At 40.2% G+C, this 25,900-nt stretch overlaps 1 protein-coding gene across 3 annotated transcripts in view; it reads left to right on the top strand.

The window, feature by feature from the left end:
- The window catches only part of LOC131790883 (dedicator of cytokinesis protein 7), a 66,710-nt gene that overhangs the window by 18,085 nt on the left and 22,725 nt on the right, over positions 1–25,900 (top strand). For 2 of the 3 annotated variants that reach the window (XM_059108134.2, XM_059108133.2), the window contains exons 24-48: positions 537–632; positions 1,701–1,838; positions 2,910–3,023; positions 3,532–3,830; positions 4,427–4,703; positions 5,644–5,768; positions 6,354–6,553; positions 6,926–7,013; positions 7,585–7,681; positions 8,436–8,570; positions 8,721–8,873; positions 9,890–9,952; positions 10,161–10,256; positions 10,692–10,760; positions 11,732–11,775; positions 12,396–12,459; positions 14,049–14,216; positions 14,730–14,948; positions 15,529–15,663; positions 16,443–16,623; positions 17,087–17,232; positions 18,018–18,161; positions 19,131–19,255; positions 20,010–20,165; positions 20,963–21,881. In XM_059108134.2, coding sequence (XP_058964117.2) covers positions 537–632; positions 1,701–1,838; positions 2,910–3,023; positions 3,532–3,830; positions 4,427–4,703; positions 5,644–5,768; positions 6,354–6,553; positions 6,926–7,013; positions 7,585–7,681; positions 8,436–8,570; positions 8,721–8,873; positions 9,890–9,952; positions 10,161–10,256; positions 10,692–10,760; positions 11,732–11,775; positions 12,396–12,459; positions 14,049–14,216; positions 14,730–14,948; positions 15,529–15,663; positions 16,443–16,623; positions 17,087–17,232; positions 18,018–18,161; positions 19,131–19,255; positions 20,010–20,165; positions 20,963–21,026 — 3,396 coding nt within the window. In that variant the 3' untranslated portion in view covers positions 21,027–21,881. Of the gene's footprint in view, positions 1–536; positions 633–1,700; positions 1,839–2,909; positions 3,024–3,531; positions 3,831–4,426; positions 4,704–5,643; positions 5,769–6,353; positions 6,554–6,925; positions 7,014–7,584; positions 7,682–8,435; positions 8,571–8,720; positions 8,874–9,889; positions 9,953–10,160; positions 10,257–10,691; positions 10,761–11,731; positions 11,776–12,395; positions 12,460–14,048; positions 14,217–14,729; positions 14,949–15,528; positions 15,664–16,442; positions 16,624–17,086; positions 17,233–18,017; positions 18,162–19,130; positions 19,256–20,009; positions 20,166–20,962; positions 21,882–25,900 lie in introns of those variants that run through there. The other variant, XM_066159820.1, reaches the window with a different exon arrangement.

The following is a 25,900-nucleotide window of genomic DNA, read 5'->3' as shown; positions in this document are numbered from 1 at the left end:
TGCAACAGTGATTTTAACTTTTTTTTTCATTATTATTGTTATTATCATCATTAAATATTATTACTATTATTATCATCATTTTTATAATTTTTGTTAATAATATATCAGCCTTCAATTCCTTATTGCTAAATTTTAGCCTAGATAAATCTTACGTATTTGAATCAAAGTCAACAGATTTTTAAATATATTTAGTTTTTTTTCCCCTAGCAAACACACTTGTAATGCATTCGTATTCAAAATTTTATTGTTATCCGACAACATATGTAAAAAATATATAATTATAGATTCCATTGTAAATAGATATAAGCACTTGAAATATTATGGTGCGCGTGTACTACAGCGCTCATGAGGGCCTTTTCGCAGGCTGATGTGAACCTCAAATGCGGCAGAGCTCAAAACAAGTTCTCTATGGCTCTACTAGTAGAGCATCCCACCATAAAATCTAACCTGACTTAGATTTAGATCCTTGCAGGAAACCAAGGTTATTACGATGATGTTCAGAATCTTTTTGTATGACATTTCTTTTTTTTCAATAGCTGGTGCATGAGGAGTTGGCTTTGCAATGGGCTGTGGCTTCTGGACCTGTCAGAGAACTAGCTATGGGTCATGCTTGGTTCTTTTTTGATCTGATGGTAAGTTGACTTAAGCCATTATTTTCACTTGAATGTGGTACAAAGAAGGAATATTAGAACTTAAAATAAACAGTTTTAACTCAAAGAAAAATTTTAGTGTCGTAAAACCGTTATTAATCTATGAGAACTTAAGGTGAAAACAAGCAAGAGAATCTGATTTTATCAACTGAGTTGTTAATGTAAATTGGCCATCGTAAAGAGTTTGTAAAGCTGACGTCTCGAGCGTCAGCCCGTCGACGGAGTGAATGGAGCAATTGTGGGTTATGAGTGGGTTATATACAGAAAGATGGAGCTGGGCTATTTTTGGGCGCATGGTAACGAGCAATACACAAGAATGAATTAATAAAGGGAGGTTAGTTTTAAAGTAACTGTGGTGGGAGATTATAACAGGGTAATTTGGTATTATAAACTTAATTGATAACGTAAATTGGCCACCTTTAAGAGTTTACTTTATCAACTCTGTTGATATTATCAAATTGCCGTACAAGAATAAATTAGTTGAATGAAAACTGTTTTTTAATACAGTAGGTTTTAAGAGGGCTGATTTGAAAATAATTTTTCCTAGATTTCCTCGGTTTTCCGAACTGTTTAGAGTAGGAAAGGGCCACAGACTGCCATATGTGGCTTTATTAACATTGTTCTAACACTTTCATGCTTTACCTCTTTTCATGTTGTCACTATTTATCATAATTAGCATTGTTCTACTTACTATATAATTCAACTTTCAACGATTTGTACAGTAATTAACTGAAGATGACAGAAGTTTCTGTCGAAACGATTTACAAACTCAAAAGTTTTGTAGCTTTCTTTAAAATCTTGTAAAACCCAGGAACACAGTTTCTAAAAAAAACTTATCCCTTTATTGAAACGAGGAAACTACCAATTGCAAGTTAAGATTGGATTTAGTTTTGTTCCTGATTGGTTAAGAGTTTGGTTTGACTCTCTTGACTATCACAGTGTGAACTGAATTTGAGAGGAAAAACATCACAATCCCATTACCTGAGACAATCCTTTGAAAATCGGTACAAAAAGGTGATTCATTACGATGTATTTTTACGATATTCACAGTTTAAGAGTATGGCACAATACCTGGAAAACACAGATAAGTTTTTCTGGACAAGAAAAAGCAGGTTTCCTGATCAGTTCTTAGGTGACATACGTGCGATGGTCAATTCTACAGTTTCTGAGATCACTGGCAAGCTTGAGGTAAGATTTGCCAAATTTGTTGTCACTTATGTCTTTGTGTCACCTTTTTGTGGAAGAAGTTTCGGTGATGGACGTGTTGTAGTCATTATTTTCAAGCTTAAGTATCAGTATGCGAGCAAAAAGTGCACCTACCCCTCCCCTAACCTAACATTAACCCCAACTTCTAATCAGGTGGCTTTTGTTGACTTGTGGGAGGGGTAGGTGTGCATTTGCTAAGATAGTGACATTGATCTGTATATCCACGCTAAAAAATAAGAATTATTTGTCTTTTTTTTTACAAAGAAATAGAAAATCTATTTATTCCCCTAGGTTCACTCTTGGTATAAGTTTCGACATTGTTGGGGGGGGGGGTGTTGGGGTGGGGTGGTGTCAGGGGAATAGATTTGTAAGGTTACTTTTTTGAGGGACATTTGAAATAAAACTTCAATTTGTAAATAGACGAAAAATATCTTTCTCTTTTTCTTTACCGAGGTCGAAACTTTCCATCTCTCTTATTCTATTTCCAAACATGACGCTATCGACACTGCTGATCCTAGCAGTATGCAGGACGCGTCTGATATGAACTTCGTAATACACTTCGCTCACCGTAGAGTCTCTGTGGCTCAGTGGTAGAGCATCAGAGCGAGGAATTCGGAGGTCTGAAGTTCAATTCTTCATGAGGACTCAAAATATTTACTTTGTTTTACACTCGTGACAAGAAGAAAAATAGCTTTCTCCAAAACTACAATATATAAACAACAATGATGCTGGAATAGGGTCGTGTTCCCAACATTTGTGGCTGAGATTGGAGATACGTGTGTTGTGACAAGAATATTCATGCCTTTTCTTTGAGGGGCTGGGTTTTTTTTACATCCCTTTCCCTCCACTTAAGAATCCTCCATTCTCTCTCTCAATGAATTGTTTTGGTTTTATGGCTTTCAGCAACTCCTCTCACCGAGGCTTGGCTGAGTGAAGGGAATAAGATGAAAAGCACAAAGTTAAACAACTTACTTGACATTACTTCGTATATGATATTTTTATAGTTTATTTTCTCTACAGATTGTCTCAATTTTTTTTTCGTTTTAATTGTAGGATTTTACCCTCTGCCGGCGGCTGAACTCCAGTTTAGCCTTCTTCTTGTACGATCTTTTGTCCTTGATCGACAGAGGCTTTGTGTATGAGCTTATCAGGCATTACTTTAGAGAGGTATGCAAACATCTCGCTAAAGCCCGTCTCCTGGCTTTGTCGAAGTCTTTGGGGAAGGGGGGGGGGGTTAGGGGGTAGGGGGTTTAATGTTGATGGAAAAAAGAAATTTTTAATCACCGTATTTCCTCGAATAAGCGCCCACACCCTAGGCCACAATGTCAAACAAGCGTCCCCTTCGAATAACCGCCCCCCTCTATTTCCTAACTTTCTTAACTAGTAGGGATACAAGGAAAAGTTGTTTCTATTTCCACTTTATTAATAACTTTTTAAGCTTCAACTACAGCGGGATTAGCACAAGTTCATTGTTTCTTTTTCGTTTAGTTACTTCCAGCTATTCCTATCTTCCTGCGCTTGCATAGTTCGTTTATGTGCGTCATGTCTATTGCCACGCAAGAATTTTGTTGTCGGACAGGTAACAACAAGACGGAGAAACATCCTTCCAAAAGTTCTCCTTCTCCAGTGCAGGGTTAAGTATTAGACTAAAATAATTCCTATTACTTTTCATTAGATGCATTATCAAGCCATCAATGACACCAATGAGCCAGCGGTGAACCAGCTAAGACTCGAGTTCCTGAGGATCGTTTGCAGCCATGAGCACTACGTGACACTTAATTTGCCATTCCCATGTCCCCTCTTCCCCACTCCTCCCTCATCACCTACAGCTTCTGTCTCGTCAATCGACTCGGCCATGTCTACCTACACCTTAGTGATCGGCAACAGTATGGCGGAACTTTCAACACCTTTTAGACAGCAGCATTTCCTGGCTGGTCTGGTGCTATCTGAACTGGCTCTGGCTTTGGAAGGAGGGTGAGGGACTGCTCATTATTTATTATGCAGGGTCGTTGGCAGTCAACTTTTGTACTTTGTTAGCGACGACTGATCTCCATTCCCTTTGAAAACCGCGTGATTCCCTGAAAGCCTCCGACCTCCTTAATGACGGGTGTCTAATGTTTTAAATGTTGGTCAGAGTGTATTTCTATAAGTGTCGTGAAACTAAACCCTGAGTACTCACAATAGCCGGTTGAAGAGAAGGAAAATACCCAAGAAACTACATTCAGGCCGCAGTTGTTCGAAGTGTGGAGAATGCTATCCATCGGATAAATCTCTATTTGGTGGATAGTGCAGTACGTTTTGATAAGCCGCTGGATAGCAATTTCTCGGTTCAGCTCCTGTCTCCTGCCCTTGGTGGATAGCGCACTTCATATTGTTAACACTTATCCGCTGGATTGCGTCTTTTTGAATAGATAGCATTATTCAACTTTGAACAACTGTGCCCTGATGGTTAGATATTGATTAGTTGGTTTTTCCTTTTATCTTCGCAAAACCAAGCCCTAAATTCTCACAGCAACTTGTGATTTTTTCCAACAGCATACAAACTTTATGTTGTTGATTTTTTTTTTTAGGGACATGACCATAATATGCCAAGCTATAGACACCACACGTGATCTGATAGCCTGTCATGACTCAGACACCCGCTATGATAACGTCTCCTGTCGCTCAGCCGTGGCGGCTCTCTATCTACCCATTGCTGGACTGGTGGTAGGAGCCTTACACCAGCTACATGGGTATGGTACCAAGGACAACTTCAGCTTCACCCCTGATGTTGCCATGGCTATAGCCACGTCCAGTGTATCAACCTTAAAGGGATCTGATGACAGCAGGAGTGAATTTTCATCGCAGGTTGTTAGAAAGTTCATGAAAGCCTTTCATTCTTTTTCATTTTCTGAATCTTACAAAACTGCCATATTAGTTGAGTTAGGCGCTACCGAAGTTTAGCAGCTACAGCTTTGACGTTAAAATCGTTGCTCTGTTTCCAGTAGCAACGTGTTGTTTGAATTCTCTTGGCGGGCTTTCACGTTTGACTGTTGGTGGCGCACAGCCGTTGAGGTTCGGTTACCAATGGAAACAAGGAAGGTTGCTCGGAAGAACACTGTTATTTTACCATCAAAACCTTGTCACCCAACTTTTCCGCGCCTAACTCAACTGATAATCGTAATATTCAGGTGCGAAAGCTTTTTAACCCGTTACTTTCAAGATTTGGAAGCAGATTTTCTTAACTGATGACCACACCATTTTGGTTGGTTGTTCGGGAGAATTTTATGTTGGGTTCAACACAACAACGATGATGATTGCTCTTTTTTTAAGATCTTTATGCTCGACAGTGTATTGTTATAATAAGGCGAATTCTTCGAATGATTACTCTTGGTAATGAAAAGTTTAATTTTACAGATGACACAGTTTATCTCAAAAACTCAATTCCATCATTATTTCAAATTGAGTTAATTTGGTTTTAACAACTGAGATGAGAATGTAAATGGCACCGTGTGGACTTTCCAAAGCTGACGTTTCAAGCGTTAGCCCCTTTTCTTTCGCTCTGACGAAGGGCAAACGCCTTTTTGACCTCCACTGCTACCGACGTAACCCCACATTTTCTTTATAAACTTAGTTCCTTTATTATTGTAAATTAAGATACGTTTAACTGATCGTGTTGGTAGTGAACACGGTTATAGATATCCAACAGCGTAGAGTGACTCCTTCGTGAGACGAAAGAACAAAAGTTTTGGTAGATTTTGATGTTGCACCGCCTCACTTGCTTGTGATACTCTGCTTTGTTGTACAGAAAAGTAAACCACAGCAGCTGAGCCTCGAAGCTACCAGAAACCTGTTGGTATGTCTGTTGTGGGTGCTGAAGAACATGGCTAGTGACGTGCTAAGAGATTGGTGGGCTGACCAACAACCTGCTAAGTATGGCACCAATTCGCATTTCCCAGTACGCATTAGTCGCTTCACCTAGCCTGTTCCAGGAGTCAATGACACGGAGCGAATTCGTAACGGCGCAGTAGTAACGGCAGCGCGAAATGAATGAGGTCTGGGTCGGGTTATTAAGAGACCAGACCCAAACCTCCCTCGGTTATTTTGCTTTCTCCGCTATAACTGCGCCGTGTTCTGTCGTTCTTCGTTTTACCCACTGAACTCTTAGAACAGGCTACCTAACCTCAATGACGGTTCACTTTCACCCAGATGGGCCTCAAAGGGATTGTTTTTAAATTGGGCCTCCCTTTCATACGCTTCCTCTGTAATCGGTCACCGAAAACGACTTTCCGTTTTGGGGTAAAGTTTTTTGATAAGTGTATGCGGAGCGCGGAATAAGAAGGTTTGAGGTCCTTTTCTTCTTGAGACTCGGAACTATTTTACTGTCCGGTGCTCGTGACAAAACGAAAAACATCTTTCTCCTTTTCGTTTTGGAACTTCAAAATCATGATGTCTTTCAGTTTAAGAGTTAGGTGGTTAAAACTGCTGTAAACCATTTTTATCGTTGTACCATTCCAGACTTGGCTTGCTGCTGGACGTTCTTCGGCTGTGCATCACTCTGTTTGAATATGGCGGCAAGGTGCAGAAGTCTTCACAGTTTCAAACTGTGCCAAGACCGAAGGCGCAGCAGGATGCAAAAGCAAAAATAGAAGAGATGTTACTTGGAAATAAAGGAGCCGCGAGAGAAATGATGCAGCGACATAGCAGAGTGCAGTTAGGTAACAAAACAAAATGATTAAAGAAAGACATAAACGTTTACCACAAAGGGTAACACGAAAGAATCCTTGGATTGCTCTGCTTGGATTGCATTACTTGGATTGCACCTTGGATTGTTCTCACAGGGCATTGGATTTTGTCTTTATTCCGTCCCGTGGACAACATTATTCGTAAACAAACAGATTAATTTCTAAAGAAAACGCTGCTTTGCAGAGGTTGACACATGAAGCATTTGAAAATGGTTCGCCACAACAAGTTGACGTACTTAGGAGCAGAAAAAAAACATCCGCACAATTAAACTACTGCAAAACTTTCGTGCAACACATTAAAATATTCCCTCGGTTTAAACTATTTCGTGTTTTGTTTCCAAACAGAAAAAGGCCAGTCACCAACCCCTGAGGCTCGATTAAGATGGCGAAAGGATCAAACACAATGGAGACAGGCTACGGAACAACAAGACAGGTACACACCGAAAACGTTTCAATAAACCCCAGGGGGCTGACAAGTCCGGAGGATCCAGATGGGGTGGTTTCTAACGGGCAGGGTTTGAAGGGAGTCCCATTAAAATCTTTTTGATGAGAGCCAAAATGGTGGGCAGTACTTTCCATCTGTCGCCCAGCTTTAGTGAGTATTATGTACCGAGTTAATTTTTTTTCGGTTAGGAACCCTACCATATTTGAAAGGTAGCTAGTGAAGGTTTTCAGACACAAGTGCATATCGTACAGAAACGTTATATTCTCCATGTGAATAACGGCACTGACGTTTTAGTTTAGAAGGGGGAAGCAGAAGGTTTATCTAGAGGGGGAGCGCTTATTGAATCCTCTATGGAGGTTATTTGAGAGAAGGGCTAATTGAAGAGTATGGGTTTACAAGAGAGGGAAACCTCTTGGGGAGGAAGGTTTACTAGAGTTTATCAGGGAGAACGGCTCTTTAGATAAAGTGGTTTATCAGAGAGTCTTTATGGTGTTCGTTTTATTCCTTGTAGTTAAATCACTCTTGCCAATTTTTATTTGTTTCGTTGTCTCCCGTAAAGAGTGCGTCCTGAGGTTGAGGTCAATGCTCAAATCGAAGGAGGGCTTGCTGCGGAAGTCAGCACCATTGTTCTTGATACACTTGAGCACTTGGTACAGGTCAGTGTTGTTTACCTGTTAACGCCTGCGTCGCAAGTGGAGGTTGGGTGCCCATGGGCCAGGGGGCTGCTACCACAATTACACCCCAAGGCGAAAGAACACCCACAGGCATACCAACCTGCGCCCAGCCCCCCACTATAGTACCTGTCACACTGAGGCCAGAAGCCCAGTGGAAATAAAATGCACAAACCCCCGAAACAAGGAAAAAAATCCCGGGAAGGAGGGGGAGACCTTAAACCAAGAAGAGGAGGGAGGGAGGGAGGGGAACCAAGAGAAACCTTACGCTACTAGAACGTCACGCCACGCCACGCTAACAAAGCTTCCAGTACAACGCAAACAAAACGTAGGCACATGGCATGCGCATGCGCCACAGCAACATACCGCTGGACAGGAATTTGCCCCCATGCTCACGAACAATGGTAAACGCAACAAACGCAAACATAGTTACGCAACAGCGCTACAAACGGCCAACACGCCCTCAAAGAACGCCAAAAACACTCGCGACCATAGCTCCTAGTCGTTAACTACATTAAATATGATTTAATAGTATTCAGCTACTTTGAATCAAGAGAAAATGAGGCAGCATATGAGATGGCTCTAAATCCAGGCCTTGAAATATGTTACTCCCCCTAAAGTTGTTTTGGCTGGTCTTACCATGGCCTTTGAGACGTCTGCATTGAGGCTTAAAGGACTGTAATGTGAGGTCCTGTTCTTTGTCGTTGGATAGAGTTTAAGTGGAAACTTTCTCTTTCAGACCGTGTCTTCCTCAGAGTCTCTTCGTGTTGTATTGAGTGGAATCCTGCGGGTTTTACTCCATTCTTTGAGCTACAACCAGAGTGAAAGGGTCTTGCAGAACATATTTGCGACTCAAAGATCAATTGTCTATAAGGTAAGGTAACTACCTCCACGAGACTATGAATAGAAGCCTTAACATCTGAAATAGTGTTTTCTTAGGTTAGATAGCTGATGTCTGCATCGTTTTGTCGAGAGATAGGTGTTGCATGTAGATTGTCAACATACTGCTCTCTTTTCTCTCCAGTTCCCGGAGCTATTGTTTGAAGATGACACAGAGCTTTGTGCAGACTTGTGTTCCAGACTCCTAAACCATTGCAGCTCGGCTCTTAGTAGTATTCGGGCTCAGGCCAGCGCGTCACTCTATCTCCTCATGCGACAGAATTTTGAAATAGGAAATGTAAGTTGTAACTGATTGTTGGACACTCATTTTAAATAGTGCTGCTGCTTTTCTTTCTCCATTGGTGGTAAACTTTGGTTGAAGAGTATTGGGCTTCCACAATGTGTGGGTTTCGTTCTTGGACCTGTTTCTTGAAAGTTCCGCGAACTTAACGGGCCCGAGGTCACATTTATTTTAAAGTCTAAGCCGAAAAGAGTAGTGCGTAGTTTTGCTAAACAGCTTGTCATTTTGGCTTCGTTGTCTCGCATACTTATTGTTTGAGTTTCAAATCCATTTTCACATCGATTTGTTATGTAAACGGAACAAAATTTGAAAAAAAGGGCAGCTTTTCAGAACCGGTAACTAAAAGGACGTTTTAGTAAACGGGCTTCTGGACTCCAGATCAGATGGAACCGGTTTTGAGCTCTGGTGGGTCGTTGTCGCATTGACCGGCCAGTTTTCGAACGTACAGTTGTCCCGGGTAGGACGCTTTCCCCTTACAGTACCTCTCTTCGCCGAGGGTTATTGGTGATGACTACTTGCAAACTTGGTAGGTAATCTGACGAATTGCGTTGGGGTGACAATGGAGTTTTCCATCCAGAAGGAGGGCAATGCTTTAAGTTGCTTCAGGAACCGGGATAAGCTCCGGCACTTTAGCCTACTTGGATACTAAGACTCAAGCTTAATCCTACACAAAGTGCTGCGATTGAGAGTTAAACAGAGGACTTTCTTGTGTTTCGATAATTTGATTTTATCAACTAAGTTGACTATGAAAATTGGCATTTTTAAAGAGTTTCTGAAGCTGACGTTTCGAGCGTTAGCCCCTTTTCAGACGAAGACGCTCTAACGAAGGGCTAGCGTTGGTAACGGTGGCTTCAGAAACTCTTTACGATGACTAATATACATTATAAACTCAGTTGCTAAAACCAAATGATCGTGTTATACCTCCCCCCTCACACACACGAGGCAGCAGCACAGTTTCTTTAGGACCTTATCCCTAATACTGGTGTTTATCTGTATGAACGATTATTCTGTAGAATTTTGCAAGGGTCAAGATGCAAGTTACAATGTCACTTTCCAGTCTTGTTGGCACTTCACAAGTGAGTTCATAAATGATTTTGTTTGGGCTTCTTTGTGGAGTTGACTACAATTTAGTTTGCCAGGTGCACAGTTATAAGTGGTTTCGACTGTTAGTTGAGCTTTATTTTAGATTATGAAATTTTTTAATGATTAGTAAATGCTTTTGTGATGGGTCGTTAACGCTTTGCTCGGCGCAGTAACCGCGAAACTCTCTTTCTTTGCTTGCAGGCATTTAATGAAGATCACCTCCGTCGGTCATTGAAAACAATCATTACTTATGCTGAATCAGACCAGGAGCTGCGAACGAGCACTTTTCCGGATCAGGTGAATGTTTTCACAGCTATTTTCACGGACATTGAAGCTATTTTAAAAGTGAACCTATGAAAGTGGTTGGAAATTTCAGAGTAATTCAACTTATTGAAAATTCTCTTCAAATTTCCTAAAAGTTCGATTGTGGATGCCCCCGCTCTAAAAATTAATAGATAAAAACAAATATACAAACAAGAAAACACCTTAGTAACCTAGCCACACATACCAAATCACAACGCGCAATTCACGGACAGATTTTGCTTTAGTTACTGCAAATACTCATCACTTAAGTCAAGAATTTCTTTTAGTCTAGCTTCTTATGGAGAGGAGGAAAAACAAAGGACTCCGTCTGCATACTCAATGGATTGTGTTTTGTCGCTCTCTTACCTTTGGGTTGTTACTGTAATCATTCTTATACTGGGATAGAAATAAATCTCGTATTTCTCCTAGGTGCGGGAGTTGGTGTTCAATCTTCACATGATTCTGTCGGACACAGTCAAGATGAAAGAGTTTCAAGAGGTACAATTTTTAGTTCCTGTTGTACACGTTTTTGATGGATTCTTTCAGTTACTGCTGTGAAGGCGTTTTATTTTCCAAAAGAGAGTCTCGAAGAAGATCAGTCACTATTTTTTTTTTATATCTCAGACCTTTACCGTGCATGATTTGATCACTTCGTTACATGAATGTTTCTCTTCTGCACAACCATTGGCTAAAAATTTCTCTCATTGTCATTATATCTGTAGGCCTTCTGTAAAAACTTTGCCAAGTTTTCTTTACATTGAGGTTAAGGTTTCGCTTTGTATATGAAATTGCATGGGCCCGTGGGCAATGAAGGATTAATTTCACGCATATTTTCAATTTTGGTAAAGCTTTGGAAATACAAATGAAATTAATCATTAATTTCCCGTAGGTACTTGAGATTACCTGTTTATCACATGAAGGGCAAAATGTTTGAGGGAATTGCATTCGCGTACTATATCCGCGCGATGAAGCTCTTTTAATGCCGCCACAAATGTCAAAATAAGCGTAACTGACCAATAGATTCAATGAACGTTTTATTCTCAAAATACAGTTAAAAAGATTACACGGCTTCATTCGGTTTAATTGCAATCGATAATCGTTGCCGCAAACAGCGAAAAGGCCCAATCAGCATCAAGAAATCAAGCCCTTCTGATTGCCAAAAGTGCCCTCGTGATTAAGAAAAAATGCTCTCTGTCTCAGCTAATCAGCATTCAGTAATTTTGCCCCGCATGTGACAAGTTACCGAAACTGTGTGATTTGCCAAGCACAAGTTTCTCCTTGCATTCATGTTAAGTTTTTGGATAACTCCCAAGGATTGTTCCAGCTTCCTTTACTGCTCATCGCTAGTTATCGATTTCACGATATAAAATATTTCGAAAAATGTGAGGAGAAAGTAACATTTCCGCGACGATTTTTTTCTTGACTTTTATTGAAACCGTATTCATCATTTTATAATCTCATTTACTCAGGATCCAGAAATGTTGATTGACTTGATGTACAGGATTGCCAAAGGGTAAGTGATGTTCGCAAGATTTCTGATGCAGGCGCTCTTGCATTCGTCAAATCGTCAAACAAAAGGGATGAAGGTGACTGCATCAAAATAATGTTTTGAGATGTTGTTCCAAAGATGGAAAAACTCAGATCTCTGCTGAGTTTATAAATCAATGGCCCACCAAACGCTGATCGGATATTCTTCGGATGATTTCGGACTCTCTCCGGATGCCCAACTTTTGTGCTGCAGTTAAGTCAGGGAGAGTTCGGGTGTACGCCAAGTTCCGATAATGAACTTAAAAAGTGATGCTAAATGCACTATCGAAAGAGAAGTTCTAAGAGAAAATACACGTTCTCCCCCGTGAATATTTGAACCCCAGTCGTCAGTTCGGATTCGCCGTTTGGATGGTTTACGAATGAGTTCTTGAGATATCGCAGGCGGGCAGTAGCCAATATCACAACCTTGAGGTAAGCTATTGAAACACAGTCGAGGCAGATCGAAAGACAAAGAGCGCAACGTTTTCGTCCGTATAGTTATTTTAACGCAGGGTGTCGGTGTCTCTTCAAGCAGCACATAACATTGTAATCCATTTACACTTAATTAGCTTTAGCATTCACATGTATTCATCTTTTTCATGCTAGATATCAAAATTCACCTGATTTACGACTGACGTGGCTGTGCAACATGGCTACCAAACACGGCGAGGTACCAATAGCTTTTAGATACCGTATTGATTTATCCAAGCGAGGGGGTAAAGCTCTATGTAATTTTTAATTCCTTTCATTTGTTTCGAATGTCTGACGATGCAACCTGTTGCACTCGCGAAATACATATTTGCGTACAGACGAACGAAGTGCCGTCACTTGGAAACCAATTTTTCAATCTGACCGGTCGACATATTCTCTTAGATATTGGACTCCGCGTGAACGCTGCATCAAACGTAGGTGCTTCTCCATATTTGTAATAGTGAGTAAACTTCACTCACAGGAATTAATTGGCCAAGCTGGCTCAAGGCTCGTTTTTTAACCGCATTCAGTATGTGATCACTTTAATTCGAGTGCATCAAGAAACCATAACCTGACTGGACTCGAATGATGACTCGTTGGCCTCCTTTCATATCAAACTTTTGGTTAGGAGTTTGGCCGGACAATAAGTCAAGCTTTCGTTCCTTTTATGTCCTTATCTATTGTTTGAAGGAAAGGGTTTCTATTTTTCGCAAGGCAAAGGTTAGGAATCACCGGCGCGTAGCCAGCTCACCGAGCGCGAAATTCTAATTTCTTCGGAAGCGATAATTGTTACAAACACAGCCTTTGTGGGAGAGGGTGTGGTAATGATTGTTGCGGCTTGGACACATCTAAAGGGGATGGGGTGAGAAAGTTTGTGACAAGAGGAGCGAGGTCTGGACAGTAAGCAAGCGAAAAATTGCGCATAATAGTTTGAATAAAACGACTCTGAATGTTGATTAAAACTTTTCTAACACTCGTGAACCATTACAACTGCAGCTTCTTCCGGAATTTAAACTCTCCTAAGCTAAATACAACTTATACAAGTCATTTGATCTTTTTCGGGCCTATTCTCGTCCCCAAAGCTCTTTTCGCTTCTCTTAGCCGGCGCCGGCTAAGAGAAGCAAAAAGGGCTATGAGGACGAGAATGTTTCACTACTCTTCCCAGTGAACCGCTGCACCCAACGAATCTTTTTGCCGTCTTCAGAGTAATGCCGTGAGTTTGTTTCAAACTAATCACGTGGTGCATTGAAATGCACCTGAATTTTCCATATTACGTGATGTTCATTCAAAAACGTTACTCTCAAGGCGGCAAAGAAAGTCGTGGGTGTCGCGGTCTACTGGGAAGAGAAGAAGCGCTTTCGCAATCAAACTTGGAAGTTATTTGCATTTGAATAACAAACCGCTAGTTCACAGTCGAATCATTAAAGTGTCTGTTAAGTTGGCGTGTTATAATGCTAAGGACTCTAACAGTGAAACAAAGCTCAAATCCTCCGCATTTCCTTGTTGATGATCTACTGAATAAAGGAGGTAAAAGAAACTGCGGTGCTGCGTTGGTGGGAGAGTATAACAAGGTAATTTGGTATTGTTAACTAAGTTGATAACGTAAATTGGCCACCATCAAGAGTTTCAAAGTTAACGTATTGAGAACCGAAGGAGTAACGCTCCGACTGAGGGCTAGCGCTCGAAACTTCAGTTATGAAACTCTTTAAGGTGGTCAATTTACGTTATCAACCTGGTTGATAATACCAAATTACCTCCTTTTTCTTTTGTTGTGCTTCTTTCTGGCAGAATAAAGTGGAGGCAGCCATGTGTCTGGTACACACAGCAGGTTTAGTTTCTGAGTACCTGAGTATGTTGGAAGACAAGCCGCACTTACCTATTGGATGCGTTTCGTTTGAGAAGATATCCCCCAATGTGCTGGAAGAAAGCGCTATTTCAGATGATGTAGTATCACCTGTAAGTCTGTAATTTGGCCTTCCCAACACAGCATATGAAGCAATATTACTATGTCCGGTTGATAGCGCAGTACGTTTTGTTTACACTCTTTCGGCTGGATAACAATTTATCCTTAGGATATTGTTATCTGCCATTTGAACTACTGGGCCCAGCAATGGACGCATGACACACTTTGGGATGTTTTGTTTTGTTTTGGTTTTGTTTTTGTCATTGATGTGAGGGTGGTTATTCTTCGTCAACCCGTGTTCGAACATGCTAAGCGTTTAATCTTCAAACTCTCAAGACCTGGGAACTTATTCTCCTAACTGGAGACAACACATTTCTTTGTCCGAAACTCCTGATAAATCGGTGAGATATCGGTGAAAAATTCCCTTGTAACCCTGTCTGCTCTATAGTGAAATAAAACTGTAATGAGAATTTACCTACCGATTAGTGGGAGTGATAGAGTTAAGTACGTGCTATCCTTGTTATTTTGTTAGTCTTTATCTTTTGTTCTTTTGTTCTTTTGTCCAGGATGAGGAGGGTATTTGCACTGGGAAGTACTTCTGCGAGAATGGATTGGTATCTTTACTCGAATCAGCTGCAAACACGTTTTTTCGATCTCATTTATTTGAATGTGTAAATGAGGTGTATAAACTGCTGATCCCGATTCTAGAAGCAAAACGTGATTATAAGAAGCTGACTCAGGTTCATCAGAGGCTTTCAGAAGCATTCGGCAAGATTATACAGACGGTGAGACATAATTTTCATAGATTGCATGTTTGGTCATTTTGACATAAACGCTGTCAGTAATTGAGGTGTTTGTTAAGAGCTTAGGTTTTTTTTTGTCTTTGTTGTATTAATACTTACTCACTTGTATTTAACAAACGTAGATCCAATTTACAGTTGTTTCTTCGGACTCAACCCCATATGTAGGCGACTGAAACCAACCTGTGAAACTAAGCGTGTCATGCACAAACATGGATTTCATAAACATGCCGGGAAATGGGCCGTAAGACAAAATCCAAACGCAAGAGCATGCTTGCAGGCTCAACAAACGGCGGTTAGAGGTCTTATAGGCGGGGAGTTACCAGCTGTTTATGAAACCCATGCATCGAGTAATACTTTGCAAGCGAATTTCGTTCCTTCGTTATGTTCACTCTTAGGAAAATCCTTTTCTTTTTTCAAAAATTGAAAACTGCCAATCAGAGAGGGCGGAGCGCTAACTGAATCCTGCAAAAAGTGAATGTCTTGTTGGGTTTAAACTAACTGATTCCTTTTTATTGGATGTGAAGAGAGGTTTCACTTAAGCAGCGAGATTTGCTATTTTCAGGAAGGAAAGCGTATGTTGGGAACATACTTCCGAGTCGGTTTTTATGGATCTAAATTTGGAGATTTGGACGGAGAGGAGTACATTTACAAAGAACCCGCCATCACGAAGCTTCCTGAAGTGTCCCATCGTTTGCAGGTTAGTTTATTAGGCCTTGTTGGTGCATCTCGAAAAACTTTATCTTAAATTTACCAGTCCGTCGGTTACAATCCGTTCTCATGTTCCCTATAGTTAGCCAACCTGGTTTTTTCTAGGTTTATTACAACTGCTTTGTGTTTTTATCCCAGTAGTCTAAATTCCGTTGACTTTTTCGAGTTGAAGGTTGTTTCGCACACCACGAAAATAACTTAAGATATGGTAATTTCGTTTGCTTCCGTTGTCGCCACACCACAGTCCGAACTCAAATAGCCTCAATTGTGTCGGAACGTTGTACCTGGCGGATAGAGAAATTTTCAATTGGGTGTCGAAAAACCTCGCACCACTTTACCAACCAATCAGATGCAAAAGCAAAACTAATCACAACTTGGTCGCTCGCGTTTTCCCGCGCTTTAGGTAGTTTGGACGGGTTTCTTTGAATTCTCACCGTTGTCAGTACTTTGGTTTTTGTTTTACGACACTGAATCTAAAAGCACTCTAACTAGAGGTAAAAATAACTAAAGAAACAGTGTTCACTAATTTTTCACACCGACTGTGTGTTTCCGACTGAACAATGTAGGCACATATATTTTTTCCAAGTTCACAGATTGGGAAATTCGATTCGCGCTGCAGATTGTCTCGAGCATCGTCTAATCAAACAAACGAGTCATCTTGTTTGTAGCACAACTTTCAAAAACCTTTACACAGGCTTTCATTTATTTGGTGTTGGAATTCAATTTGTTTTAACGAAACAGGAGCTCAGTATGGTATTTGTTTTTCAGGCATTTTATGGAGACAAGTTCGGGCATAATGTTTTGGAAGTAATCAAAGATTCCAACGCAGTTGAACAAGACAAGCTGAATCCAGAAAAAGCTTACATCCAACTTACCTATGTGGACCCATATTTTGACGAATATGAATTGAAGGATCGTATTACCTATTTTGACAAGAATTTCAACTTAAGTATGTTCACAACACTTTGACAGTCTAACTGATTCTCCTTTAGACTTTAAGAGCAGAGGGCTGGAAGTAATACGCTACCTGATTGGTTTAGAAAACTCAAACTGCCTTCTCGTCCAATCAGATGCTGAATAAAAACCAATTTCGATTTTGCCAATCCTGTTTTTCCCTCACCGTAGGTTGCAAGTAGGTATTTTGATGCGTTCCTTCTGTTGTTTTGTCTCCCCCTTGGTATAGAAGACACAGGACACGTCACTGTAGAACACCGCCCTCTTAACCCATGTTTTCATTATTTCCTTCGTTCCTTTGTCTTTTTGTTCTTAATTGTTTTATGTCAAGTGTGTAGTCTACACCAAGTCAGGGCCGAAATTTTCCACGTTTCTGATTGGTTGTTTGGTTAATTTCACGGCTAGCAATCGAGAATTGCTCTGTTATCTATAAATGGATTACTTTTTCAAACTCATAGGAAGATTTATGTACGAAACTCCTTTCACACCGAGCGGAAAACCTCATGGTGAACTGGTCACCCAGTACAAGAGAAAGACGATTTTGACTGCTGCCAACTCATTCCCGTATGTCAAGACACGAGTCAATGTTGTGCATCGTGAACAGGTCTGTCCAATATCGTTGCATGTTATGTTGTTTGTGCTGAGATACGGCTGTTTTTCTGTCATTCCACTTGTGCGCATTCAGATGCTTTTGCAATTCTATTTTAGAGAGAGTTTTCGGCCAAAAAAAAAATTGGACGATACCTCCTGTTTGCTCGTTCCCAATGTCCTATGCAGGTTTTACACTAAGATATTTTAAGCCGATTTTCACGACAAGCAAAATAATGTGTTTTAAAGGAAACCACACGAGACTACCGGAAAGCAACGAGAATGGTCAATTATGCAGAAGATGAACATGGGTTGGAATGACCAGCTTAACTCTTGGACCCTACTGGCCTCTAATTTCTCATTACAATATCACCTTTGAATCACGCATTAAGGTCAAGAGAAGAAATAAAAATGATCACTAACCAAAGAGGCTCTTTATTATTAAACGAATTCTCCTTATTAGCACCGTAATAAATGTATAGAGAACAGTGTTAAGAATATGCATCCTGTGATAGGGTGTGAAGGGCTAAAAGATAGTGGCTTGACGTTTCAAGTAGCGCAAACCTTGACCCAGCCACTCTACGTGATCATTTTTCTGTGGTGGTTCTGAATGATCAATACACTTTGATGAATTATTTTACTGAAATTTCTACTACCGACACAAATTGGTAGCTATTCACTTTCACTGCTGCATGTAGTTTACGTGGTGTTTCTTAAGGTATCGTAATTGTGAGTAACAAATCAATCTTTCTTCAGACACGTGTTTTTCTTCTAACATTGGTTTTATTTTCGTTCTTGTAGATTGTGTTGAGTCCCATTGAAGTCGCCATCGAGGATATGGAACTGAGGACGAAAGAGCTTCTTAACGCAATCAATCAAGAACCACCAAACCCCAAGATGCTTCAGATGGTGTTACAAGGTTCTATTGGCACCACTGTTAATCAGGTCACATTTCTATCTTTTTCTCTCTTTATTTGTGTGTAATCTCGTTGTGGTCCTCAGGTAGTCGATGGATCGGTCGATCAGTCATTCAGTCTGTCTGTCTGTCTGTTCATCTGTACGTTCGTAAGAACCCATGTCAACAAATTGTTGACAGGGACCTTAGGTAAGAGAACGCCGGGGAAGTCGTTGATTAAAAATGAATTTATATTTTTAGATAGAATTCCGCGAATGACTAAGTATATTGCGCTACTCCTCAACTTCACCATAACGTAGGCGATCAGCATCGAGTTTCACCTAAAATAATTTGCTGTTGGGGTAACTGTCGTCAGACCATGCAAATTTTGTCGAGCTCATGTTGTTACTATGCAGAAGACGGCTAAAAAAGGTACACATGTACAGACACGTGCTTCGCCTAAGCACGTGTCTGTACATGTGTACCTTTTTTAGCCGTCTATAAAAATAGCGGCTATTTTTCTGCGCATTAGATATTGATGTGCCACGTCCTCAATGCTGTCGCGGTCTTCGTTTGGTTAAGGTCCGTACTATTGTAGTTGGTAGACGATGGAATAAACAACCAAAATTTCACTTTTATTTACCAACGATAGTTGCCTAACATGAAGAACTTTTTCATCGATAGTACACAACTCAGTCTAGGTATATCCTGCCCAATCCCTATTGAGTTTTACGGTTTGTTCGTTTTTAGAGTATTGCATGGTTTTGACTGAACATTTACCTAAGGTTGTTAATGATCATGTCATGTTTAGTACACCTCCTATTTGCAAATATGCTCGTTCCTTGTTCTTTCTTGGAAAATAAATTGTCTCAATCCAGACTTGAGAAAAACATGTGAATGGTTTCAGTTAATCAACATTTTAAAGCAAGTCATAATATGTTGTTTTCGTGGATAGCAATATAGTCTCTCTCAATTAAGGCTGACTTGTCCAACTGTCGCTTGTGTGTTGTGCTTTACAGGGTCCTCTAGAGATTGCTTTGGTATTCCTGTGTCACGATCAGGACGCTGAAGATGGCGGGGAAACGCCAATGATCACGAGACACCATCACAGACTCAGACTCTGTTTCAAAGAGTTTATCAAAAGGTAATGCGTGTGTATAGCCTGGTAGACAACAAACTGAGACATATAAAAATCAGTCAAGAAACACTTTTTGTGTAAGAAAAAAGTGTTCTGATCAATCAGTCTCCTCCGTTAGTTAAATATGTAAATCCTTGAAGACAAAGCCTTCCTCAGCAGTTTAATCATGATTTTATTCAAGAAAAAAGGTTTAAGGCGAAACAAGAATATCTCAAGCACTGTGCGAGCACATGCCACTACCGTTAGAACCAAGAACTCCCGGCAAACCCGATGTTCACGAGAGTAATGCAACGCGTAACTGAACAACAAGACTTGAATGTTAAAGCAACTCAACCGAATATACGTACATCACAGCTAGCCCAAGCTAACGAATAAGCAGAAACCTTCGTTGTTTAAATTAAAATGAGAGAGTTTGGATGGGAATTTTGATAATCGCCATATAGAAGTTCGAAATATTAATTGCGGCAGAATTCCCTCTTTTGTCTTGAAGTATTTTTACAGTGTTTTCCGGTTTTTTGGATCCCCAAACACCCTATGCAAACCTTAACACTTTATGTTATCCAACGGATCTTCGCGCGCTCGTTACCTTGGGCCACATTTTCTACCTTCGGGTATTTGCGCGGTACACTGTGGTTCATGCAAGAAACCAAATGTCACCACATCGTCACTCGGTGCTCTTCCTCCCGACAGACCGCTACCGTCTGACCCTGTCACTTTAGAATAACAATACTACTTAAGGAATTTTATTGCTGTGTACTAGGTGCGGAGACGCTCTGCAAAGGAACAAGCAGCTTATCGCATCTGATCAACGTGCCTATCAGAAAGAACTGGAGAAGAATTTTACACAGCTCACCGAACAACTCGAACCTCTCTTGAGAAACAAGTCTGGCACCTTACGTGGATCCACCAGGCAGAAGTAAGTTTATATTCCACGCTAATAGTACTCCGTGGTTATTGTCGCAGGTGCTGGTGATGTCGCTAGGAGGCCAAGGCGAATGTTATCGAGCTCCTCTACCTTTAATAGGCTTGCCATCCATCACTTTTTGAATAAATCTACCAGAGTTCTATCTCAATTATTGAAATCTGATTGGCTACGATACTTGAAGTATATTTTGCGATAGACAGTTGGTAGCCAACAGTGTGCGGATGTAAACAAAACGAAATAAAAGCGTGAGCTATTCTTGATGTTATAAAATTTATCATATGCGGGGAAAAATTACTGATTGCTGATTAGCTGAGAAAGAGGGTATTTTTTTCTCAATCACGAGGCACTTTTGTTAATCAAGAGGGCGTGATTACTTGATGCTGATTGAGCCTTTTTGCAGTTTGCGGCAACGATTTATTGATTGCAATTTAACTGAATGAAACCGTGCGACGTTGTTAACTGTATTTTGGGAATAAAATGTTCATTGAATCTATCGGTCAGCTAAGTTTGTTTTGACATTTGTGGCGGCATTGAAATAGCTTCATCGCGAGGTCATCGTGCGCAAATGTAATTCAATGAAAAGGCAATTAAGGACTCATTTCACGAGTATTTTCAAATTTTTCCCAACATACGCGTGAAGTTAATCCTTAATTCCCTTCGTTTCTGGCGAAGTCCTTATCAGCCACCATGCATAGAAATCTGGAGCCAATAATCTCATCGCTAAATGGTGTAACACGTTTTTATATATAAAATGGTAGATTACTGCATACTTTATTGTCATTTTGCAGGGAAGGATCTGCACTGCTGAGGAAAATCTCCAAGAGTTTTAATACAGGACACAGTATAGCTTAACTCAAAATCCGTTGCAGAGCCTAATCTTTGCCGAGTCAATTTTGTATGTTCAAGAAGTTGGAATTGATTGATTGATGGAATGATTAATGGATTTAATACTATACAGACTGTGAACCTCCTATTTGTGAAATTCTTTTGAAGTCGGTTGTGCGAAAAATTCGCAAAAAAGCAAAAACTTTTATCTTTTTTATGGGGGCCATAAAGAGCTTCTTGATATTCAAAGATCCATGTAAATTTAGGACATTGGCCACCGAATATTTTCCAAATCATAAGATGTGTTTTGTACTTCGTGTGATCATCATAGAAAGGTAAAAAAGACAGGTATTAGCTTAATGTGCCAACAATCCTGCCCAAAACGTTTGGAGAGCACATATCCCTTTTTCCAAGTCCGTCCTGTGTATCATGAGCAAGTTACGTTCATTTTCCACCCACGAAAGCAGACTTGTCGATATTTCCTCCCTCCCTGTATTTAATATTGTCCAGGGTTAAAGGGGTGAGTTCATGGTATTAGTATTTACCAGATGTAACGATAGTGCCCAGACATTTTTTGGCAAGATTGTAAGCTTTTATTAGAAAACAATTTATTGTGAATATTGTACAGGAACATGAAAGTAAACAATTTTTTTTTGGTTCAAAAAGAAAATTCTTTAATTTCTTATGTATTTGCAGAATAACAACTAATAAGGATAGACAATATATTATATGCACAACATGCCAGCTCCACACAGACATGATGAATGTTGGAACGAATTTGCAATGATTTTGCTGGTTTTGTTTTGCTTTTTTTTGAAATGTGAAACGAGGTGTGGACGGAGAAATGGAAAGTGCTTTGGTGGATCAACTTTATTAAACAGTTTCTTTAATAAAAAAAAAAATTTGTAATAAGTGCTTAACTGTTGTTATTGCGTTCAACGAAGGAGAACGCATACTGATCGTGTCGTTTTTACGGAAATCACTCTCGAGGGTTTTATGGACCATTCCCAAGGGGATCGATCGTGATGCCATGCGATTTGAGGCGTTGGGTGCCGTTTTGGACTGGCAGACTGGCTATGCGGCACAAATAGCCTCGATCTCATGTGCAAATGTTTCTTGGCCGCCTTGGCCGCCTTGGTGAAACTCTTACTCTGGCAAGTAATGGCGGACGCTCCCCATGTGGCTCCGCTTATTTCGTTTCTCCTGACGCTATTTTTTGTCAACGTGTTGCTGAAAAGCTCAAGAGATGATATTATCTATCAGAGGCCTTCATTCGCAAATGGTCTTATCGTCCTGGCCGCTACATTCCCAAGGATAAGTCACCGAAAGTTCGTCAAATCTGGAAAATCGATGCTTCACCATCGCTATTCTACCAGAAAATATCTATTCATTCTTTTCCTTCTAATATCTAACGACATTCAACTGAACCCTGGGCCTCTCAATTCCTCGACTCTCAAATCATGCAGTCTAAATGCCCGTAGTATTGTCAACAAGGGAACTGAGCTGCAAGCTATGGTCGCTACAAAGGAATTAGACATCATCGCTATAACCGAAACATGGTTGAACCCTGAAATAATGGATCAAGAAATCCTGTCATCTGATTATAATATCTACCAAAGAGATCGCCTAGGAAAAGGTGGTGGTGTTTTGTTAGCTCTAAGGGATAACATTTGTTGTTATAGACGTTGTGACCTCGAAACGGACTGCGAAATCCTTTGGTGTGAAGTTCATTTCAATCCCTGCTCAACATACTTTATTGGAGTAGACTACCGCTCTCCTAGTAGCGATATGGCCTACCGAACTAAACTGGTCCAATCGCTAGAAAAATTTCCACCATCATGTAATATCCTTTTGCTTGGGTATTTTAATCTACCCAATGTTAACTGGAACCTTGTAGCTCCATGGCAGCCGGACATTATCAGCGATTTCTTCTGCGGCTCTGTTATTAATCGTTTTGGCCTCTCACAGCTTGTGAATAAACCTACCAGAGGAGACGCTTTATTGGATTTAATCTTAACCAACACTCCTGCTCATTTGACTTTAAAGTCTTTATTTCCCGTCCACATCAAGCTCCAAAGATCGTTTACGATTACAAAAATGCAAATTGGGAAGGTTTTCGCTCTGATCTTTCCAATGTCCCATGGGGCAATGTATTCTTAGAGAACAATGTTGATCAAATGTGGACTAAATGGAAAGAATTGTTCTTTGCTGCTGTTAATAAAAACATCAATACACATCATTTGAAAAGAAAAAGAAATGTTCCTTGGTTAACATCTGCAATTCGTCGCCTTTTTCACAAACGGAAACGCCTATGGAAAAAAGCTAAATCATCTCAACTTCAATCTGACTGGGAAAAATATAAGCAGTGAAGAAACAAGGTCAAATCTGAAATAAACAAGAGTTATTGGCACCATGTTCAGTCTCTTCAAAACAGTAACAATCCTAAACGCTTCTGGACTTTCATAACAAAAACGAAATCACGATCTATTCCACCTGAAGTATCCCTGGAGAACCAAAAGGCTTCAAACAGCTTCGATAAAGCACAGCTATTCAACAACTTCTTCTCATCGGTTTTTATAGAGAGTCCTGGTATTCCTGAGAAGTTACGTGACGATCTTCAACCTTTTACTGATAAAGTTATCTCAAGTCTACTTTGCTCTAAATCTGAGGTCGAGAAATTGCTCATTGGTTTAAACGTTACAAAAGCTCATGGTCCGGATCTGAAATCAGCGCGTATGCTTCGCGAGGCTGCACCAGCTATATCAGAGTCCATGACAAATTATTTAACTTTTCACTCCAATCTGGCACCTTGCCTGTGGACGGGATATCTGCTCACGTCATTCCAATTTTCAAAAAGGGCCAAAAAGATCTAGTCAAGAATTATCGTCCTATCTCTCTTACAAGTCTGCTTGTAAAGACCCTGGAAAGACTGATATACAATCTCATTTTTGTGATTTATTGAATCAAATAATCTATCTTAGTAGTCATCAGTATGGCTTTCGTCCTGGCTACTCCTGTACCTCTCAGTTGATACACCTTTTCCATGAATGGGCGAAAGCACTAGATAAACGCCTCTCTACCGATGTAATATTTCTGGACTTCGAAAAGGCCTTCGACTCAGTTCCTCACGACCGTCTTCTACTCAAACAAGAACACTTTGGCATTAACGGCTCTTTACTTTCCTGGCTATCCAATTTTCTCCAAGGTCGATCTTAACGTGTTGTAATCGAGGGCTGCCAATCTGAATGGGCGCCTGTCACATCTGGGGTTCCACAGGGGAGCATTCTTGCCCCCCTGTTATTTATCCTATACGTCAATGACATTCCCTGAATCTTTATCAAGTCCTGCAGAAGATGTTTGCCGATGGTATGGTTAATCTATAATTACTGTCCTCCATCTCAAACGTCCTTCACTGACCAGGAGAGTCTAGATAAAGTTCCCCCCCCCCACCCACTGATTAGTGTGGCTAGTGGCTTTTAGGAAACAAATGCTGACAAATGCGATTACATGAAGTTTCACCAGGGCTAGAACGCCCTCTCCGTGCCAAAAATATACTTATTAATAGCAAGCTACTATTCCAAGTACCTAACACACAAACATCTTGGGGTGGTTCTTTACCAGTGATTTATCATGGAAATACCCACGTACTGTCTGTTTGTTGCAAGATCGAACAGGATTATTGGGCTTACTCAAGCGGACATTTGGATCTCACTCTAAGGCTCTATGTTACTGGCTTATGAGATCCGTTGGAATCCTCACCACGAATATCTGATCGAAAAACTTGACATGCGTGCAAAAGGAAACGTTACAGATGGATCATTGGTTAAAGACACTCCGTATGCAAGACCGACTGAAATACTTGAAACTAGCGGACACTAGTTCAGCCCAGAGAGTTTCTTAGTTGTGGTTCAGGCTTTTTAAGTCATTAAATGACACTCTTGGCTGCATGTTCTCCTGCTACTTCTTAACCACAAATTATAGTACATACCTTCAGTAACAGGCAAATCAAGAGAAAAAGTCAAATCAGTTTAAACTATATAAACCATTTCTCCGTACAGACATCTTTAAGTACTCTTTTGCCACAGACATATCGACCCATGGAACAGTTAACCGTCATCAGTAGTTGAACTTGACTCAATTAATGCTTTTAAGAAAAGCTATTAAATCAAAACATTTTTTTAACTAGGCCTATGAACGAAAATTAAATATTTCTATGGATTGTACATTATTTAATTATAAACTTTAAACAAAATTTTATATTAGATATGTCTTCTTTATTTAGATTTTATATTTATATAGATATATGCTGTATGTAACAGGTGTCAGTATGTATATGTATATTGCATAGTATTAAATTTTTCTATCTGGGGTCTAGTTACAATGAGGATTAAGTTCCTCCTTCTATAACCTTTTTTCATAATCTAGTATAGTTAGTATTTAAATAAGTTGTTATATATATTGAGCGGAGGACACCGATTGCAAATACGGCGGCGAAAATGCGAGTACTTACAGCAAGGTGAGCATATTTTTATTCGCTCGGTGATGATTTGAAAGTCCTGCGAAACATCTCCGAAAATTTCGATAAGCCAGGTCTATAAACGTAATGTATGAGGATGGGAAGATACAAACTGTATTAAAAATCAGAAGTTTTCACTAAAACAAGATAATTAGCATGTAGCAGAAGGTAACTTCAGTGTTAAAGGCTCCTTTATTGAAAGGACCGTGAGTTGTTGGACCGTTCTACCATCTGCATCGACACGATTATCCTGTCTTACACACATCGGTACACAACAATTGGGGGAATACTTTACTGGGATTACGACGAAAGACAATAAGTAAAGCGCTGTTCATATAAAAAGCACTAAAAGGGAAAACAGCATAAGCCACAGCTTACAGAAGTT

The sequence above is a fragment of the Pocillopora verrucosa genome, chromosome 12, assembly GCF_036669915.1.
Source record: "Pocillopora verrucosa isolate sample1 chromosome 12, ASM3666991v2, whole genome shotgun sequence".
Classification (NCBI taxonomy): Eukaryota; Metazoa; Cnidaria; class Anthozoa; order Scleractinia; family Pocilloporidae; genus Pocillopora; species Pocillopora verrucosa.
This window is presented reverse-complemented; position numbering and strand designations above follow the sequence as displayed.